This window comes from Ananas comosus, linkage group 15 (genome assembly GCF_001540865.1).
Source record: "Ananas comosus cultivar F153 linkage group 15, ASM154086v1, whole genome shotgun sequence".
NCBI classification, from domain to species: domain Eukaryota; kingdom Viridiplantae; phylum Streptophyta; class Magnoliopsida; order Poales; family Bromeliaceae; genus Ananas; species Ananas comosus.
In genome coordinates, this window is record NC_033635.1 from 6,451,738 (window position 1) to 6,474,232 (window position 22,495).

General features: G+C 39.7%; 1 protein-coding gene across 1 annotated transcript in view; it reads left to right on the forward strand.

Moving 5' to 3' along the window:
* Nucleotides 791-22,495, forward strand: part of LOC109720936 (putative transglycosylase H16_A0665) — a 36,795-nt gene continuing 15,090 nt past the window's right edge. The window contains exons 1-4 of the mRNA XM_020248304.1: nucleotides 791-1,548; nucleotides 3,054-3,179; nucleotides 16,725-16,876; nucleotides 17,052-17,178. Of these exons, the coding sequence (XP_020103893.1) occupies nucleotides 985-1,548; nucleotides 3,054-3,179; nucleotides 16,725-16,876; nucleotides 17,052-17,178 (969 nt within the window). The 5' untranslated portion in view covers nucleotides 791-984. The remainder of the gene's footprint in view (nucleotides 1,549-3,053; nucleotides 3,180-16,724; nucleotides 16,877-17,051; nucleotides 17,179-22,495) is intronic.

Sequence of the window (22,495 nt, forward strand, 5' to 3'; positions counted from 1 at the left end):
ACCATATAAGCCTCCTATGGTAACAAAATTCACTTAGGTTCCTCAACTGTGCAATCTGTGCACTGCTCGGTCTGAGCAGTTTTCGTGCTGGGGGACCGGTCTCCCCGACACCTGGGACCAGTCTTTCAGCCTGTCTTGCAAAACCAACGTTCGGGAACCGGTCTCTCCCTGTCAGGGACCGGTTGCCACAAGCTTGGTCGCGACACTGTTCCGAGGGGACCGGTCTCTCCCTGCCAGGGACCGGTCCCCGAGAGCAAAAACTCTCAGGATCTGCCAAAAATCCGGAATTCAAACTTTTTAGGTCGGGATACATTCTACGACCTTCCACAAAGCGTGAAAAAGCTCGGAACCCATATCAAACACTCGAACGTTGCAATTTGCACAGGTCTAGTGTGTTACAGTTGTGGCGCCAACAGATATCTTAACGGTTATTTGGTTTGCACTTCATTCGAATAGTAAAAATGTCTCAAGGAATGCAGCGATTCTCAATTTGATCTATTCATCTCAACCATTCTACTCACGGGTTTTCTCTTGGCGGATCAAATCAAATAATTCTTATACTACATTATTAAAGCCAATTATTCAGGACAATTATTTGATCTCATTATTCAACTCGGTACTGGTGGTTCATAGCGATCTCCCAATTAAGCAACTTAATAGTATGATGATGCCTATGATAATTGCTGTTTGATTCGTCTACACCAGTCGACTGGCATTGGTATAAATCAATAATCTCGTCCGATCATCCGTGTCAAACCTTTCTTGCTTACCAATCCGATCAAACGTCCCAGAACATCGAACGGACGGTAACATTTTATTTTTGCTACAATGAGCCAACAGCTGATACGGTCGCATGTGGAAAACGGTATCCGCGAGTGAGTGAACGCGGCGCTTGTGACTTAAAATAGCCATCCGGGTAGCACCACTGACCGACCAACCAACCAAAAAGCCCCGAACCCGAACTCGAAAGAGCGAGCGCGATCCATGCATCCGCTCATGTCACTGCGCGCCCACACCCACCCGCTTTCGAACCCGGACGCCGCATATCCCTGCTACTCCGACGACAACCTCCTCGTCGGCTTGCGCCGTTACTCCCTCACGCTGCCCCTCCCGCTCCCGTCGCGGAACCGGAACCGGAACCGGAACCGGAACCGCCTACCCTCGGCGCTGTGCGCGAATGGTCCTCTGCCGCAACTGCCCATCAACGAGTCCTCGTCCTACTCGTCGAGGCCGAAGCCGAAGCCGAAGCCGAAGCCGAAGCCAAATCCGCTTCCCGTTCTCCTCGCCTCTGCTGGCTTCCTATGCTGCGCCCGCGCCTTCCTCCGCTATCTTCCGTCAGACTTTCCTGAGCGGTGGCGTCTTCTGCTGGAGTTCGCAGAGGGTGCGGAGGCGAAGGTGACGCAGCAGCTGCCCGCGCACCTGATCCAGGCCGTCCTGGCCTCCGAGGATCGCCGCTTCTTCTACCACTTCGGCGTCGATCCGTATGGTATTGCACGGGCTGTCGTCCATTACCCCAACGGTGGGGGCGGGAGCACCCTCACCCAGCAGGTGATCCGCCTTGTTCCCCTGTTTTAATTTCTCTGTCCTGGAATTTTGTCCTTTAGTCGTATTAATTTTTCTTAGCTTCCAGAAATTCCGTTAGAGCACTCAGGTCGAAAGTATATATATCATGAATAAGATGGGTCTGGCCGTTTCCTAGCTTGTGCTAGTTTCGCCACTGTCGTCTGATGTCTGCCAAGATGCACCAAAGTCTCCATTTTTTTTTTTTCCTTTCTCATCGCGTTTCCTTTCAAATTCATTGAGTGATAAAATTTTACTTAAAGGGTGCGTTTGGTTCGCGCTATCTTTTAAAGATTCCTAGTAATCCAATGGGAATAAAAAAATATGACGGTGTTTGGCTAAACGCACTAAGTAATCTAGTTGGTAATATTGGATTCAATATCCTTTGTAAAAAGTGAGATTTGGCCTATTATGGACTCGACAACTCGACAATATTAGCAACAAAGACAGCATGTAAATTTGCCATTATATAAGCCAGGCCACACTGCCACATGCTCTAGCCCCACCGGCATGATATATTCCGGCAAGGATGGACCAGCGTAGTAATTTCTTTTTTTTTTTTTGGTTGGTGGGTGGGGGGGGGGGTTGGGTGGGGGGTTGCAACCGTGCTATCTTCTCTATTAATTTCATTTGATAGGGCAACCAACAATTCATTATAAAAGTTTCTTATGACTTCCCATTGTCTGTATCTCAGCGACCAACAATTATATGCCATCTTTAGGGTAATATCTTGATTTTACAAGGAACATTGCCTCAAGCTCTAGTAATATTCAATCTCATTGTGCTATTTTCTTCCTTTACAAATATAGTTAATGAAAAATCTTTATAGAGCTGAGATTGTTTAGACAGAAGGGGGCATTATTACATAAAGATATGAGTGCCAATTTAGGAAATTAAGAGTTTAGGGGCACGCTTGCATAAGTATTATAGTTTAAACTTGAAGGGATGTTGTGTGACACCCCTAGAATTTAGAATAATCTTATATATAAGATATAACAGGGCTAAACCTCTTAATCCGGCTATAGTATTTTGGGCGGTGGCTAAGTCCAAGAGTTTGAGAGGGTTAAGAATGCTAGGACTAGAGTAGTTCTAGAATGGGCGACCTCTTGGGAAGCGGGGCATCACATGTTGGTAAAGATACCCCCTCCCCCTCCACTTTTCCTTTCGTACTTTGTACAAGATGGATCTTTGTTTGTGTGTACCACTAGAATTCTCCATGAGGTGCTTAATCGTTCACTTGTGCTAAATGGACTAGACGGATGTTAGACCAAATTTAAAATTTTATTATGGAAGGTACTTTGTTATATTTCCCTGATTTTTTTCATTATTGTGGTTCATTGCTATAGCAATGCGCCACATATGCTTTAAGTCTATTCTGTACTTGGCAATATCTGTTATATTGGATTTACCGGTTATATGAATTGCATGTAATATGTATATTTAAAAGTTATTGCCTCACTGTGTAATCTTATAAATCATTTTCCTTATTGCAGCTTGTGAAAAATGTCTTTTTGACAAACGAGCGTAAAATTTCCAGGAAGTTCGTTGAGGGAATATTATCCTTGTTTTTAGAGAGAAGAATGTCAAAATGGGAAATTCTGTATTCTTATTTGAATAAGGTATGCCTTTTCTCACAATCTATATTATTCTATGTTTGTGTGGAAGATACATTGGGGGTGCTTGGAGTCTTTGCAGTTTCCCTTCAGTGTACTAGTTTATCTTGAAAGATTGATCATGATAGGGATTTAAATGAAATTTGAAATATAGATCTGATTAGTTGCTTATATGTTTGAATACACACTTGGATAATTATGACCTTCTGGAGATATGTCTACTAGTTAGTTTTGTATAAGGAACGTACCTAGTAGGTGGCCAAGATAACTGTGCATATCAACCCATACTCTATTACAGGGTTTAAAGTGCCGTCCTATGCCGTACGGCACGGGGCGAATAGGGGCACAGTACAGGGGGGGTCTCGGACTAAGGATTAAAGTGCCCATCGGTACGGACAGTATCTATCGTACCGTATCGTGTTAGCAAGATATCGGCACGATACAGTCCTCGTGCCGATGGCACAACTCAAAACCCTCTATTCTTGAAATTAGTAAGTAATTTAAAGTTCAAAAGATTTGATAAAAATACGTAATAAATAATTGGCATATTTTGTTGCTAAAAAAAGTAAATATTTCATAGGGCTTTTTTTGCAAATAGCCCCCTTACAATTTTTTTTTTTTAAAATTGGCCCTGTCAAAAATTTATTTGCAAAAATGGCCCTAGCCCCGCCACGCAAGCGTCACGTCAGCGTCACGCGGGCGGGGCTGGGCCAGATAGTTAAGTTGAACACGGTGAACCATTCACCGTGTTCAATACAAAGTTTTTGTATTGGACACGGTGGACACGGTGAATGATTCACCGTGTCCAATACAAAATAGCTAAGATCGAAATATTTGTATTGGACACGGTGAACCATTCACCGTGTCCAATACAAATAATTGGACACGGGGAATGGTTCACCGTGTTCAACTTAAATACCTGGGCCCGCCCTGCCCGCGTGGCGCTGACGTGGCGCTGGCGTGGCAGGGCAGGGCCATTTTTGCAAATAATTTTTGGACGAGGCTATTTTTGTAAATAAAATTTGTCAAGGGGCTATTTGCAAAAAAAGCCCTATTTCATACCATTACGTGTCGGCACACGTATATTTTTTGTGACCGACACGCATCGGCATGGCCCAGCACGCACCGTGTCGTACCGTGCTGACAAGTTTTCAGCACGATCCCGTCCCGACAAGTTTCCTGCACGATCCCATGCCACGGCACTTAAATCCTTGTCTCGGACCCCCTTTCCGTCCCGCGGCATGCGGCGTCGTGCCGCATGAGACAGAGCGGCATGGCGCAGTGTGCCAAGGCATAGTGCTGTGCTGGACTGTGCTACTTATTTTTTCCTTTACTTTTTTACGTTTTGCTTTTTTTTTCTTTTTGTTTTGTTCTTTGGGGTATCCGAAGCATTCTGGGTACCCTACACCCCTCAAAGACATTGCAAATCGAAAATTTACTTATTAGGTAAGTCAAAAAAATTATAATTTAATTTCTTTTGTTTATCAATATACGGACAAAAGATTTGTCCGCATCCTCCGCTTCCACTATAGACATCCATTTTTTATTCATAAATTATTTTATCAAAATTTTTCGCACTATGAAATTTTTGGCGAATTAGAGGAACAAAATCGAACTCAATAAACAAATTTTGAGGCACATCAAACATATAATTTTATTTTTGCACTAAAAAATTGAAAATACTGATAAAATTAAAAGCTAAATTAAATCATTTGATACTTAAATTTATTTAATTTATTTGTCATATAATTTATTGCTTAATTTTTTTGATAGATCTACTAATTTTTTGAAAAAATTAATTTTTTCAAATACATTTTAAAATGATTTTTTCAAATAATTTTTAAAATTATTCTTTTGTATTTTATAAAAGAAAGAATGTAATATGGTCAAAAGAAAAAAAGAAAGAAAGATGTCTTTGCATTTTAAAAAGTTTAACCTGTAAAAATTTCTATTCTGCATCAGGTATAGTTGTACTTTACATGCAAAAAAGTTTACAAATATGTTAATTGATGAGTACAGTAAGCTATATATAGCAAATATTCATAATTATTTGATTAAATCTTTCAAAATAATATTATAAAAGCTTATTGGAATTAAAAAAACTGAAATAAGTCCGTACCAAAGCATGCCAGTAGGAGGTCGAAATTGGCTAGGTGCTTTCGAACCATGACCGTGGTCTATATGAGCAGATAGAGCTTGCTTTATTGCAGTTGACATGACGTATGCCATCAAAATTNTTTTAAAATGATTTTTTCAAATAATTTTTATTTGTATTTTATAAAAGAAAGACTGTAATATGGTCAAAAGAAAAAAAGAAAGAAAGATGTCTTTGCATTTTAAAAAGTCTAACCTGTAAAAATTTCTATTCTGCATTAGGTATAGTTGTACTTTACATGCAAAAAAGTTTACAAATATGTTAATTGATGAGTACAGTAAGCTATATATAACAAATATTCATAATTATTTGATTAAATCTTTCAAAATAATATTATAAGAGCTTATTGGAATTAAAAAAACTGAAATAAGTCCGTACCAAAGCATGCCAGTAGGAGGTCGAAATTGGCTAGGTGCTTTCGAACTATAACCGTGGTCTATATGAGCAGATAGAGCTTGCTTTATTGCAGTTGACATGACCTATGCCATCAAAATTGCTGGAAATTTGGATGTTTGGGACCTAATTGCAACAAAATATAAAGGCTAGGGACCCAATAGCGAAAAAAAAGGTTAGGGACCAAAGTGAAAAAAGAATAAAGGTTAGGGATAAATGGTGCAATTAACCCTTTTATTTGTGTTCTACAGGATTCATTATAGTTGCCAATTTTAGGGAATATCATAATACTGCTCTTTGTTGTTTAAGTTGGTGCTTGCTGACTATTGCTACTTCACGGTGCCAAACTCTATCTGCTAGTAGTGTCATGGTAACATGATAAACCGTGTTGTGTTCATTGGTCCATACTATTGCGGACATCTAATTGGCATCTCACCAATTTGTGATAATTTAATCCTTATCGTGCTTTGCAGTTGTGTGGACCTAATGTACTAAATTGGTGAAGTAGATGGATTTTGGTCCTTCTTTAGTTTTGCATATTTCCTTCTTGCTTACAACTAGACAAAAGGTTTCTCTAATCTGCTTTTGTCTTGTCTAATGTATCAAGTAAAGTGCAGATGCCTTTCTCTGTTTGAAGTATCGCTGCTAGGCACTTTGGTTTAACATTCATTGAGCAACTTTATCATGTCGCAATACGTTGTGGGGCCAAAACTACATTTTTTTTACTTGATAAAAATAAAGAGGATATTTTGCATATGTATGATTTGGATTTTACTTTTTCCCTCTCTATGATATTCTTTTTGATAAATTTTCATCTTGGTAGGTCACCCTTTGATGTCTCGAAATTGCATTTGCCGCATTTCCTATCTGTTTAAACATTCATGTAATTTATGTGTTTGAACTGGATTTTCAGTGTTTTACATTATACTTGTTGTCTTGCTGTTTACTATATTTTCACTACCTTACAAGCACTTTTGGAAATCTTTATCATTCTTGATAAACTTGATTTTCTGTAAAGTTTAACGCGCTAGTGATCCTGTGGCTGTGTTTAGGCGCTTTTTAAAGGTCAATATCATTTGCTAAGGAGCACAAAGATAACATTAGAGAAGTATCATGGTAGTACCTACTGTGCATTCACTCCAAAGTAGTAAATGTTTCATAACAGACTACTACACTATTAATAGTATCAAGCGCTTGGTGCTATTAAGTTTTCAGCCCTTGGATGAGAAGGGATGTGCAGTTGGATGATAGTGGTTCCCTAGGGTTGAGTGGGTGGTTGGTTGAATAGTATGATCTAACGGGTGGAAATGGTCAAGGGGTAGATTTAACTGTGGAAAGCTCGATAGCACCAAGCGCTTGGAACTATTGATAGTATAGTAGCCGAACTCTCTCTCTAATTGTATATGTATACACACCACTGGATCTATCCTTTTTGTTGTTCGTTTTATCTAGTTTTACTATATAACGGTTATTTTAATTAACATTTGAACTTTTTCAAACTCATATCTTATGTCCTCTTCAAGATTAATTAAAACTGGAAGTTTAAGGACATTAGTGCAATATTATCTGTCCTTGTATCTTCATTGTGAATACTATAGTTGATAGCACCCCTACCTCCTAATTAATTGATTTGTGAGGAACTTATTATGTCAGATTATATACTAGCTTTTGTATGCATTTGCTACCACACACTGGTAACCAGGGAATGATAGTTTCCAATATGATGTTCATTATAAAAGAAGCTGCAATTACTATCATGCTGGCTATAAAATTTAGAACCTGTCAACATCAAGTTGTGTGCCGATCTTTCTAAAAAAGGGAAATCTATAGCAATTTATTATTTTCTCGTTTTTGTTTACGTTATTTGGATTAATGACTGCAAACCAAGGTTTAAAGTGCCGTGGCACGGGGGCGTGCCGTTATGTCCCTGGCACGGTACGGCACAGGCACGCTTGCGTGTCGGCATGTGGCACGCTTGCGTGCCGATAGATACGCGTGATCTCCTACTGGCACGCTTTGGCACGGACTTATTTCAGTTTTTTTGGTTCTAATAAATTCTTATAATGTTATTTTGAAAGATTTAAATAAATAATTATGAATATTTATTATATATACCTTACTACACTCATCAATTAATATGCATGTAAGCTTTTTATAAATAAAATACAACTATACCTGATGTAGAATAGAAATTAAAATATAATAATAAAATTCACAAGTACAATAGTTATTTAAATTTACATCTTTATATAGAAATGACTGCTTAATTCGACATATATCATCACGCTTGATCATATGACGTATTGTCATCTGCAGATACAAGATTTATTTGACAATATTGATATAAGTATTGCTGGTATTGTGAGAAAGTCATATATTTCAGATATTACATCCATATTTTGTTCTTTTATTCTTTTTAAAAATATCTGATCAAAATTTGTTTAGGAGATCGATTTTTGTTCCCTTGATTCATCGATAGCTTCGCGGTGCGATAATTTTTGACAAAATATTTTGAGAAGAAAAAATGGATGTCAGTGGTTGGATCAGGTATGTCAATTAAAAATTTACTATCAATATAGAAGTTAAAAAAAAGGTATCCACCAAAAAGCAAAAAAAAAGTTGAAAAAAAGACAATAAAGTGAAAAAAAAAGACAATATAGGTGGCCCGGGAGGGGGCTCGATATCCCAGAGAACAAAACAAAAGAGAAAAAGCCAAAAAAAGAAAAAGAAAAAGAGGAAGCAGCGGCACGCGGCAATGTGCCGCGTGCCGCTTTGTCTCGAGCGGCACGGGCCATGTGCCGCGGCACCCGGGGGGGTCCCCTGTACGAAGGGGGCATGGTAAGGCACGCCCCGTGCCGTATGGCACGGGGCGGCACTTTGAACCTTGCTGCAAACTAACTAATTTTGGGTCTATTATCCAATTTAAAATTACTTCTTAACACCCTGGGACTATCCCGAAGGCTTGCCTAGGTGTCTGCGACAAACTCGCCAAATGAGCATAGTTTTCTTGCCAGCACAAAGTGGTAGCATATAGCAACTTGTACATTACATACAAGATCATGCACAATAAAACATCAGAGTAAAATTGTTTATTACTTTAAAACTTTACATAGTTCCACACCATATTTTGTATATTTTGCATCCCTCAAGATATAACTAGGTACACATTGTTCTCTAGCATGGTTCCACTGTGCTAGATTAGGGTTGAGAACACATCTAACTAGTTGCGACACCCTTGTTGCTGTCTTGGGTCTCCCTGGGAGTCGAAGGATATGTAGAAGAACATTAACAATAATGAGACGAGAATTTGAAATAAGTTTTTAGTAGGTGCAACCGCCGAAAGTGGCGATCTACACTCACTCGATTTGAAGAAGGCATAATAGGAAAAGTAAGCAGAGTAAGAAGCTGCTACTACTAAGCATGGTAAAAGAAATACTAGTATAGATGCCACTACTATGCCTCTACCAAATTTTGTAGTTGCCAATGATATATTCAACTTTGTCTAGTGTCTTGACCAAATCTAAGGTCTTGTCGTAGCTTGTTTACCTTCATTTTACTGGCAGTTGAGAATGATCGTACTACCCTCTATTTGGCATGCACAAGGTAGCCAACAATGATTGAACTACTTCCACACTAACACTTCTGAAAGGTCTTGGCTTGTAGAGTCGTGCTCTACAGTCATCACAAACGATGCCGTCTAGCTTATACTAGGGGTGGAAATGAGCCGAGCTCGAGCGAGCTTACCTCGGCTCAAATTCGGCTTGAAATTAATTTCGAGCTTAAATTTAAGCTCAAGCTTGGATTGAAATTAATTCGAGCCGAGCTCGAGCGAGCCTAATTTCAAGTCGAGCGTGCTCGAGCCCTAAACGAGCCGCTTGAAATTCTCAACATCATACGATCAATAGTTTGATTTGTATAGAATATTATCTATAATTTGATACAAAAATATATCTAATAGCTCAAAGTACAAAATAATTATATAAAATATAGTATTATAATTTGAAAAAAATAATTTATGAGTTGAATATCTAATCTTTTCAACCTCACATGTCTTTTTTTCCGCCTTCAATCTTCATATTATTCGATTTTCATTTAATGCCCAGTCAAAAATAGAATAAATTATTATAGTACTACAATATTTGATTAACTATCCAATCATATATAACATAACAATTAAAATTTTATCATGAATAATAATTTTTACTTAAAATATTTGTATATTTTCTCAAGATACAATTAATCACAAGTTAAGGCAACAGGGCAGGCATGTATAGTGTTATGGTAACTTGGATGGGCTTTCCGGCTTGGCCCTTTAGGGTGAGAGACAGAAAAAGAGAAAGACGAGAAATATATTGAAATTTTAGAGGTCTGCTGGAAAGGAGCGGCTGTCTGGCGGCGTGGCGGGGAGTGAGATGGTAATGCTCGTGGAAGAGCCCCCAAGAAGAAAGGAAAAATGTATAAATTTAGTTGAAATTTTGCTCTTATTATTGCTAGAGTTGTTTATTGGGCCAAGACATCATTTGTTCCTGAATTTTAACTAACTCAAGATTATTCACCTTCACAGCTTGCCATATATGAATTAAAATATATTATTATATATATATTTATTATATATATATATATATATATATATATATATATATATATATTATCATAGCTTCATATACTATACGGTATATATAGTATTATAATATAGTATATAGTGAGAAACTATGGCTATCGAAAATGTATAGAGGATTTTGATGCGTTCGAATTTTGACCCTTTGATTAAAGCGGATCCTAGAGGTTGCGTTGGGATGATTGTCGTTCCCCCCTAGGATTAAATAATATTCTAGGATCTGAGGTCCCATAACAGATATATAATTAGTATTAATCAAAGAAATGATTATAACGGGTGTTAGATTCTGAAGAATCGAATAAATCGAAGCTTACCAATATCCTCTATACTTTCGATGAGCATGGTAGTTCCTTACTATATATATATATATATTATATATATATAGAAGTTAGGGCTGGAATTACTATTAATCAGTAAACACTCTTTTTTCTATCAAAATGTTTTTACCCTTGGATGAAAAATGTATAGGGTCAGAATGGAATATTAGTCGTGTTCAGAGTTGAGTGGTTCCCCTCTTAGGGTTGAGTGGTTCCACTGGGTTATAGTATTTTTAATCCATAGTTAGAAATAATTGAAAAGAGTTGATCAAGAGGCTAAAAACTTGGGTAGCAACAATGGTTGTTAAGAATAGTAAGCCAGTCCAACTCTGCTCTCTCTCCTTCTCATCTCTCTCTTCTTTCTATATAATATATTATGTATATAATATATATATATATATATATATTTGAGCTTTTCGAGCCTAATTCGAACGAGCCGAGTAATAGTCAAGCTCGGCTTGAAATGAATACCATGGTCTTGCAAGCTTAATTCACAATTTGTACCTATGGGTTTCCAATACCATGGTTACTTCAAAGGTTCGCATAATGCCACTATGTTCTGTATGTTTTCTCTTATGTCAAGCAACCTTATTTTTAACCACTAGGTTTAGAAATCAAGTGAGCTACCATTCTAGCATGTTAATGACAAGATAAACAAGTACTCTACGTCTTTCAAAGTGTTTTGTAGTAAAATCTCATGAATAATGGAAAACCACTACTACCGAACATTGTGGAACAAGAAATTCATCCAAATATCCCATGATTAAATGCTAATACAACAAGCATATCCATGTAACAGAATAAACCATATAACTCAAGATGAAAATCATGAAAACCAAGATCATGAGAGCAAGAATGAAAATTCTTTAGCCAGAGGAGATCAAACTCATTTTGGAGGTACTCTGTCACGCCCCGCGCCCCGCCTATTTGGTCGGGTTCGGGCACACCGACAGACCGCTGAACGGACAGAGTTTCCCCTGTACGTCCTAGGCGTCGCAATCAAAACAATACAAGTGGTTCCAACCAGGAACAGTATTCAATCATAGATTGCAAATGGAAAGGTATCAACAACATAACACATCCTATGTTATTGCATGCATTCACATTAGATTCATTTTTACATCACATTCAACTTCCAAATGCAATTAAGTTATTACAATTAATATTACAAATTTGATACATTGTGTTCCTTTTCCTTTCCTATACCCCTAAGCAATGCCGACTCGGGGTACCGCTATCTCTGGTCTCTGGGGTAGGGTGCTATCTATGGAGCTACGCCCTTGCCTCGCGCCGCCGCGCCGCTCACGTACGAACCTTTAACACCCCAAAACAACGTGGGGTGAGAACCAACTCCATAGTTCCCAGTGGGTACGGTCACCCAAGGGAGGAGCTCGACCAACAGGTCCAAAGGAGACAAATACAAGTTAGTCCAATAAACAAATAGATATATATATCATAAACATGCAACTAACTTTACCTTTCTTTGCCTCACAACTGCAATGATGCCATGCTATATGCAACAGGAATATATGCAACATGAATATATGCAACAACTAGTAGAATTATTGATTCTACACTCAATCCTGCTAACTTTAGCTCATGTTATTCAATACTAAGGTTTCTACTACCTTAGGTTTACACATTTACCACTAGCCCTCAAGGTTCTATCTACCTTATTCCAGCTAGCCACCCGACTCGGCCTTGAGTCAATCAATTGCGGATAATCCGCGCTCTGCCCGGCTCGAGGTGAAAGACCCTGTCACATGCACCTCAGCCTGCAAGCCAAGAACCACATCGCCCAACGGTCCGCCCGAAGGTCCGTGCACCGTGGTCAGGNGCACCTCAGCCTGCAAGCCAAGAACCACATCGCCCAACGGTCCGCCTGAAGGTCCGTGCACCATGGTCAGGGATCCGCCAGTGGGAGAGAAACATGCCGCATACACCCATAGCCAAGATCCCCGATAGGGAGAGGAACATGCCGCATACACCCTAGCGCTCTTTGTTCTTGCTCAGTCACAATCCTCAAAGTTCTTTCGGTGGGAGAGGAACATGCCACATATACCCGCGGTCCAAGAACTATTGAGTTCACAAGTCTCGGGATTCTGGAATCCACTTCACAAGTCAAGGGTCCATATCCAACCCTATACTGTCGACCTATCTAGGTCCAATGCACTTTCCACCCTAAGTCCAACTGACTCTAGGTGTAATGCCTTAATTTCACAACCTAGGTTTACTTTAACTCTAGGTTCAGTTCTCAACCTATGTTCTTTGATACTAGGTTAGATGCCACACACCTAGATCCTGACTCTAGGTTCATACTCAACCTATGTTCTTTAACACTAGGTTAGATACCACTCGTTATTTATCCTAGGTTCAACAACACTAGGTTCAGTGTCATCTATGTCCGACCTATGTTTATTAACACTAGGTTAATGCCACTCGATCTACTTGACATCCTATTTGTCATATCGAGTTCTCTATTATATAGTGTTCATCGACTTAGTTCACATTCTCATGTATATCTAACACACGCTCACAATGCCGACATGCATCATAATCAAGCACAATCAACAACATGTTAATATGCATGCTCTCTAACATGATCTCATAACTCACACAACTAACAATATGTTAACATTCATTTGTATTCTCATGTTCTCTAGCATGTTCTAGTACATGTCAACATGAATCTATTATTAGCATATATTTCCAATGCATTAATACGCCACTTGCATCTACTCACCAGCATGTACTTTTCAATGCATTATTATGCAATCATCACTAGCATGTATTCTACCCGCTAGCATGCATTTACATAATACTAAAATACCCGTATGCACATACATATATGCATCAATAAGAATTCACAATCCGCTTTGACATGCCGGGCGACCTAGTCGCTTCGGTAAGCACAACCCACCTCAAATCGCTTTCTGATTGCTTGTCGACACTTGCAATCGGCCTCCCGCGGCACCCGTAATCCGGTTCGACCCGATTTTGCTAAAACTCACCAATTGTGCGTCGAATCGCGGCACTGAAAATTATAGGTCTTCGGTTATGTGCCACGGTGCTCCAAATCCGTTTTCATGATTTTACGATGTCGCCTCGGCCCTCCAGGCGGAAACGAAGCCTAAACGTCCGTTTCTTTAATATCTTTACAACGGCTCGACAAATCGCCGAACCGACTTCGCCAACGCGTTCGTTTACCTAGCAATTAGGTTTACGGAGGGTCAAATGAGATCAAACCCTACTATTTTACAAAACCCCATTCAGAGCCCTAATATGAAATTAATCTCCAAATAATCCAAATTAAATGGAGCAACATGTTTAGAACACTCTAGATACTACTAGAACATCATTCATGAAGGATTTAAACCAAATCCCAAACTCTTACCAAAACGTGAACGTCGCGACGAAAACACGCCGCTCCAACAGCCGCACGAAAGCTCGATCCGTCGCTCCCAACGCGTTTGCAAGCATCTTCTCCGCTAACGCCGCGAATTTGAGCGAGAGATATAGAGAGATGAGAGAGGAATCTAGAGAGAGAAAGGAGGGTTTCTCTCCCTCTCTCCATGCGTGCATGTGATGGTGGGGTGCTGCTCGGGCTGAGGGAGAAGAAGCAAATTGCTTCATTTATAATTACACCCTCCAACACTATTCACTTCGGGCAGCGCGAAATCTGATATCTTTCGCCGGAGTTCCCTAAACATCCGTTTGAGCTCAAATTTGACAGTCATGTTCGGTTTTACTTAACGAGTCTAAAGAAATTTTAATATTTCAGTTTCAACCCCGTTTGGTCACCGAAAACTGTACCGAACTGTAATCTTTATCAGATAGCTGTCGGATTTTATTTTCCACCTTCCGGGTGTCAGAATGATATGAAACTTTAAATCTAGCCTCATAAAAATAATTCTGACTTATCCTTCAGTTTTCATAATTTTCTGACACTGTGCATTTTCTGCTAATTTATCTGTCCCGTTTCCAACAGAAAATTCTAAATCTTCTGTTTTCATTCTGATTTCAGCACAAGTCACTTTTGACTTATATTTTACTTCTCTAAATCTAATAAAAATAGTATCTCACACTATTTTTATTTATTTTTATTTTTATATCAAAATCCGGCATGTTCATTCCACCGCAACCTCATCGGAACCATTTAAATGGCTTTCCAACAAAATGTACACCGTAACTTTATAATTTTAGAAGTCCGGTATCTTACATACTCCCCAGTCCCCACCTCGACTTAGTAGACCTCCAACCTAAAGGTGATGTTCTAACCAAGTTAAAACATTTGAAAATCACCATTTTGTAAATTTCTAAAATCCCATCAAAATATGGAGAACTCACCTGAACTTATTAAAACCTATTCGTAATCCCTTTTGAGTTGTTGAGGCCTCATATCAACCCTAAGAGAGAAGTTCTAATCATGTTAGAACCCCGAAAGATCTCTATTTAGAAAATCCTCCAAATCTACTCAAAATATGAGAAACTTATCTTAACTGCCTCCTAGGCCAGCAAGACTAGGCCGAGAAGACTAGTTGGGGAAGCTCTAATCCACATTGGAGAACTCTCTAGGTGTCTTGGTCAATCTCCAAGCTTAGGAGAATATGAGGCCAATGGGGATTTTAGGTTTTTGGTGGAGTAGAAGACAGAAGGAGATGGGATTTAGGTGAAAATGGGAAAGGAGGCTTGGCTATGGTGGGGCTTTTATGGAGGTGCTACATTAGCAGTTTAGCACATAAACCCTTCAATTTTAAATATTTGTATCCTATCAAGTTTCAACCTGAAACTGCCTGAACTTCGGAGTTTCCTTTTGGAACTCCGAAATCGAAGGGTCCTCTGGCTAGGGAGAGGCTAAAGTTCCAGAGTTAACCTTGAAACTCTGGAACCCGAAGGTTTCTTGCGTATTTTGGCTACGGGAACTCTGGATTGCCCCCTTAAACTCTGGAACCTGAAGTTTCCAACAGTGAAGCCTATTAATAGGATTCCGGAGTTTCCTATGGAGCTTTGGAACTTGGAACTTTGGGGCTGGCTTGCTGTTTGGCTTTCTGAACTCCATTTTTGCTTCAATTCACTCTGAATCACTTCTAGTACATCCATTTGTCTCTCAAATTTTTTCTAAATAGTGTCATATACTGTCTTCACCTACGCTTCGCCAATTTGGCTGAAATTCAGTATATTACAACTTTGTTGCCTAAAATTTAACCTGTTATTAAAGCTTTTTTTGACATTTAGCCACATTTTAATTACTTAATTAATTAATTTATATCTTATTTATTTATTTATTTTTGCAAATGGCCTCTGCAAATTTTTATTTGCAGGAATTGCCCTATCCTTGCCATGCGAATGGCATGGTGGACAAACAAGTTGAACACAGTAGTTCCTTTACCATATTTAAACACAGTAAATGAATAACCGTGTTCCCTTTGTCTTATAGTCTCCGCATTGTTAAGGCAAAGAGAACATGGTGGTACGCGTGCTGCTAAGCCAAAGAGAACACATCAATTCATTTACCACACATAAACATGGTAAATGATTTACTTTTTTCAACTTGCAATTCCAACATGATGCTTGCCTGGCAAGAAGGGGACCATTTCTTTAAATATAAATTTCCATGAGCTAGTTGCCGAAAAAAAAAATTTGAAGTTGGGGCTGAATGCAAAAAAACCGCCAAAATACAACAACATCTAAAAAAAGAAACCATGCTACGAACATAGGGTAAATAACGAAAATGCTGCTAGCGTGCTATATCGCATTGTATAATATATCTTTGAATTATATTAACTAGTAGTAGAGAAAACATTCTATTTTCATTGTGAAAAGTCTTCTCGAATAGCTGGCTATCAAAATAACATACACTAGAATTTTCATAGTGAAATGATAGTTGTGTATGGTTTTCATGTTGGCAGTATTGCCTTATTATTTATATCTTCTGTTTTGTTATTTTACTCATGCCTAATGTTTATAAAGTGTATCTGGGGATAAAAAAATAATAACATAATCTATTATGCTTCTTATTATCATGTTTTTCATATTAATTTAAACCGTATATCAATTTGATGATGCAGATGTATTGGGGACATGGAAAGTACGGAATTGAATCAGCATCACTTTTTTACTTTGGTAAGCATCCTTCTGATCTTAATGTGGGGGAGTCAGCCCTACTTGCTGGGATATTGCCTTCTCCTGAGACCCTTAACCCATTTACAAGTCCAAACAGGTTATTGCAGCTATCATATTACGATACAATCCATCAGTTATAAACTGTGTGCTAATAAATGTAAACAAATGAACTACATTGATTGATTTATTTTTGTTATCATGATGCTGTTCTTTCCGTGCTGTTATTGAATACAATTAATTACCTAGCATGTCTAACTTTTAGCAAATTATAGGGGAAAATATTCTCAAGCACGGGCATTAAGAAGGATGGTGGCAGCAGGATTTCTTGATCTAGAAACAGCACTTCTGATTGTGAAGCAACCCCTTTCCTTTCCTGCTGAACTTGGAAACACAAATGAGGTTTTCGGTTTATCATTTCAGTAGATATGCATGCTCGAAATCCCTCTGCTGATTTTTCTTTCTTAATTCCTCTCTACCTTTCACATTTCTGTTCTTAGAGCGATAACCATATCGAGGTGTAAGATGTATCAATTTGTGCAAGTCAATTTCTTTGACAAGCATTTTAATCAATTTCTTTTCCGAAGCAAAGTAACACTATGTAATTTAATTATTCAGTTATGACTATATGCAGAAGCATATATTTACCTAGACTATATAAAATTACTCGATGAAGTTTGCATATAAAAGTTAACATGTGACAAAAGGGTTTAAAGAGAATGAGAGGAAAAATGTGCTTGAAATCAGAGATACTTAATAAAAGCTAATCCATTGACACCATATGTTGGAGAAAATAGTGAAATTATTGACAGAATTAAATAAAATTAACAAATTTAGATTTAGAAAATTATTATTCCTTTAAATGAATAGGAAGAAGAAAAATTAAACCACAAGGTCAAGTTAAGAGAAAAGGCTTGGGTCATTGTCACGCCCCGCGACCAACCGCCTATTTGGACCGGGCCGCGGCGCCGACAACAGACCGCCGAACGGACCGGGGATTCCTTTGTACGCGGACAGAGTCTCCCCAGTACGTCCAAGGCGTCGCAATCCAAACAATATAGATATGTTCCAACCAGGAACGGATATCAATCAAGATTGCATAAGGAAGTATCAAATACATAAACTACTAGNATTGGTAGCATTGGGTAGGTGCTAATAGTGAGCTAGATGTATCTTTTGGAATCTCAAGTTGATGGAATAAAAGTGAATGAATGAAGGAAGAAGGTTGTATGCTCAAAATTGGAATAAAAGTGGATGAGAATGGAGGGAGAGAGTATATGAGATGCACTAGATTTCTGTTATTCTATTGGCTAGTAAGTTAGATGAATAAAGGGTTGAGATAGAAAGGAATGGTCCTTTAATTCCCGTCTTCACGTCTTGAACCTCTCATTGTTGCTTATTTGTCAATAGGCAGATAGAGATATTTAGGCGATGACATTTGCAACCAAAATAAAGTTTTAAATTATAGAATATCGATTTTATGAAAACTCTCCCTAACAAATTTTGAAAATTTCAATAAATTTAAATATCAAAAGTATAACGAAAAAAATCATCAATTATCAAAACAATTATCACTATAATAAAAATAAGTAACCAAGTAAAAGTAAGACCCTCATATCATGAGTTTGACATACCTTTGGCTCAAACCTTCGCTTAGTGTCGATTATATATTTTCAAGGCCACTTGATGAACTATGCCTTGAATTAGGTCAATGAGTCAAATTCTTACAAATCATACATATGATGATGCAGAGGTTCTGAGTTTATAGCAAGTTGATGCTATTACTGACCATGCATTATTTTTTATTTGTGAATCTTTGAGGAAGCAATCGACATTCCACAGTCATGGTCTCACGACTCTATGCATATAGTGGGTCTTGATACGGGTGCATGTAAAGTAACATCCGCCTAAGCAGTCTTGGGTCCTTTTAGCTTATAACTCTTTCTAATTCTTTGCATTTTATTAAGTGAGCACAAGGATTCAAGTGCCGCCCCGTGCCGTACTGTCACGGGGTTAGCTTTTTCACCTTGAAAATCCCCGCGCGGCGCTTAAGTGTCGCACACCCGAGCCAGCCTTCTCGAGTCCTCTATACGGACAAGTCTCCTAGACTTAACAGCGGAATACCAATCCAAGCATTTTGCCAAGCTTGCTCCTCCACGAGACTTACAGCCCGACCCTTCACCTGTAATCGAACCCCTCGTCGGACTCTTCGAGTTCTCAACGAGCAAACCCAATACCGAGGTTGGCCACCAAGCTAGGTGCATCCCGTCTTGCCAACCGATCTCTCCTCGAGAGTGCTTCATAATCGAATGCCTTGCTGCCTTCATCACTAGCCCCAAGGACATTACAAGTTCTCCCCAACTTGTTCCATTATGAGTCTAGCCAAGCGTCTCGCCTCCCACGCGTTTCGCTCCCGTGACTTAATCCGCACGCCTCCAGCGTCAAGGTTCGGACTTCGCAACATCGCATGCCACGAAGGGCACTCATAAACATATGTTCCTCACCATCGTGCCTCAGGCGCCTGACAACGTCCATGGCCATACCGCATACGCGGCCTGCTCGCTCGGTCCAATGGCATACCTCTGAAAAGCCACCCAAATGTGCACCACAAGCTCGCTTGTCTCCCAATGCCAGCGACTTAGCGTGACACCCCGCACGCCTATGCTTCGCACTTTCGTGCTTTGCATCTAACCCGTACGGCTGTCGTGTCCCAACACTCCTGGCAAGGTAGCCAGCAAGTCCATACCGTGCTTCTCGACCGTCCACACGACCCTCGCTTTGCCATGGCGCTCTGCGCCCTTGACTCCCATAGGTTCGCCTCATAAGGCACGGTACAAACGAACCGGCCTCACTTCGCATCGCTAGCCACTGGCCCCGTCCTTGGCTCGACCACGCCTGGCCGTTCACACCATCGGTCCAGTCTATCAAGGTTCACTATACGGATACCGATACCGCTTGCCTCATTGGGTTCCGCCCCTCGAGTCCCGTAGACATCCCGTCATACGAATTCTCCCTCGGCGTGCCTCCCTTTAGCGCTCCTATTGAGTTCCGCCAACTTGGCCTTCGTGGGCGCCGCGCCCCACGAATCCCCGCTAAGCACACTTGCCTTCGCGAGCCTTGTCCTTTACAGAGGACCATCCGTCGCTAGACTATCTCTCATCCGCTCATATGCTCCACTACAGAGATCCAAGCCAGCATAAGGTAGCGCAAGCGATCCTAGGAGAAAGCCTCCCGGTATCTCGCGTCTCCGACATTACCCTAGGTCCGTGTCCTTCCAACCGTCCAATACCCGATCACACGGAACGCTAGGCTTAGCCACTCCGCTAGCCAAGGGACGACCCATGTCCTATCGGCCGACGGGGGAGTCGGGGCCACTTACGAAGTGTCCATTCCTCTCTTATATACCCAACGAGGCATCCACCCCTTTGGCACCCCGAGGGTACAAAGGTGCTCATTGAGGGGTACGTTTTGAGCCCCCGCATACGGCACCTATTTCCATGTCATGGCACGGGCCATTGCTAGAGAATTGCCTCCGTTGACTTGACAGCGACTCCACCTGATGGAACGCCTCAACTCCGCAACTCTATAACTTCGTCAACCCAAGTGCCTACCAAATGTGGCCCCCAAAGGTGTCACGGTCAAGTCCCAGCGATCAACTCGTGACAGTACGGCACGGGGCGTGCCGTACCGTGCCCCCAAGAAGGGGGCACGGTACAGGGAGGGTCTTGGACCCCCTCAGGTGCTGCGGCACATGGCCGCATGCCGCTTTGTCTAAAGCGGCACGCGGCCATGTGCCGTGGTACTGTGCAGCGTCCCGTTGCCTTCTTCTTTTTTTTTTTGACTTTTTCATTTTTCGTTTTTTCTCTGGGGTATTGAGCCCTCTTCCCGGGCCACCTATATTGTCTTTTTTTTTTCACTTTATTGTCTTTTTTTCAACTTTTTTTTGCTTTTTGGCGGATGCCTTTTTTTTTTACTTCTTATTTATCAATATAGGAGCAAATTTTTAATTGATATATCTGATCCATACCACGGGGGGCGAAGCCCCCCACACTTCCCTTGGATGGCAGTGGTGGGCTACGGGCTCGGGCCGACAGGCCTGAGCCATTAGCTTCCACCACAAACATCCATTTTTTCTTCGCAAAATATTTTGTCAAAAATTGTCGCACCGCGAAGCTTTCGGTGAATCAAGGGAACAAAATTCGATCTCCTAAACAAATTTTGATCAGATATTTTTAAAAAGAATAAAAGAACAAAATATGGATGTAATATCTGGAATATATGACTTTTTCACAATACCAGCAATACTTATATCAATATTGTCAAATACATCTTGTATCTGCAGATGACAATACGCCATGTGATCAAGCATGACGATTTATGTCGAATTAAGCAGTCATCTTTATATAAAGATGTAAATTTAAATAATTATTGTACTTGTGAATTTTATTATTGTATTTTAATTTTTATTCTACATTAGGTATAGTTGTATTTTATTTACAAAAAGCTTACATGCATATTAATTGATGAGTGTAGTGAGGTATATATAATAAATATTCATAATTATTTATTTAAATCTTTCAAAATAACATTATAAGAGTTTATTAGAATCAAAAAAACTGAAATAAGTCCATGCCAAGGCGTGCCAGTAGGAGGTCACGTGTATCTATCGGCACGCAAGCGTGCCACGTGTCGGCATGCAAGCATGCCTGTGCCATACCGTGCCAGGGACATAACGACACGCCCCCGTACCACGACACTTTAAACCTTGAGTGAGCACCATCGCCATAGGGATGAGGAGAAAAAGTGGTGTTCCTGACAATAAAGTGGTGTTCCTGACAATAATATCACGAAGCCCAGATTGGTTCTATCCATTGAACCTCCTAGATATTTGGTTCCCATCTCCCTTTAGACCATTGTTCTAGAAAGTCCCTTCGTCAGCTGATTAGTGAAGTTTCCCTGTGACTTAACATAAAAAGTTCTCATTAGATATCTAGTATATTTATACCTGACTTTTCATTTGTCAATTCATTTTAATATCTGTATTCTATTGTCTACCTTTTTCATTTACAACTTTAAATCACAATGGACAGAATAGGTGGTTCTTTAATTTGAACACCAAAAAGAAATCTTTCAACCATTGAGCTTCAGTGACATTGGTGTCAATTGTTATTAATTCAGATTCCACTGTACTTGTAGCTGTAAGTGCTTATCTAGACTTTCAAGATACAGATGGATCTCCAAAATGTAAACTATAGTGGTGGATTCATATCTAATGTGGCACTAATCCAGTTGGCATCTAAATCCCTCTANAATATTTCTGACATCCCCGCCAATTTTCATAATTTTCTGAGACTGTGCATTTTCTGCTAATTTATCTGCTCCGTTTCTTACAGAAAATTCTAAATCTTCTGTTGTCGCTCCGATTTCAGCACAGGTCATTCCCAACCTATATTTCACTTCTCTAAATCCAATAAAAATAGTATCTCATACTATTTTTATTTATTTTCACTTTTATATTTAAAATCCGGTATGTTACATTCCGCCGCAACCTCACCGGAGCCATTTAAATGTACACCGTAATTTCATAGTTTTAGAAGTCCGGTACCTTACAGTCATGGTGTGCACTTAGCACTGTGCTAGAGTTGATATTTACTCCTTTGCATGCGAGTCTCCTCAGCTTGGCTTTAGTGATATATTGACCCTTGGTAATTCTCAAATC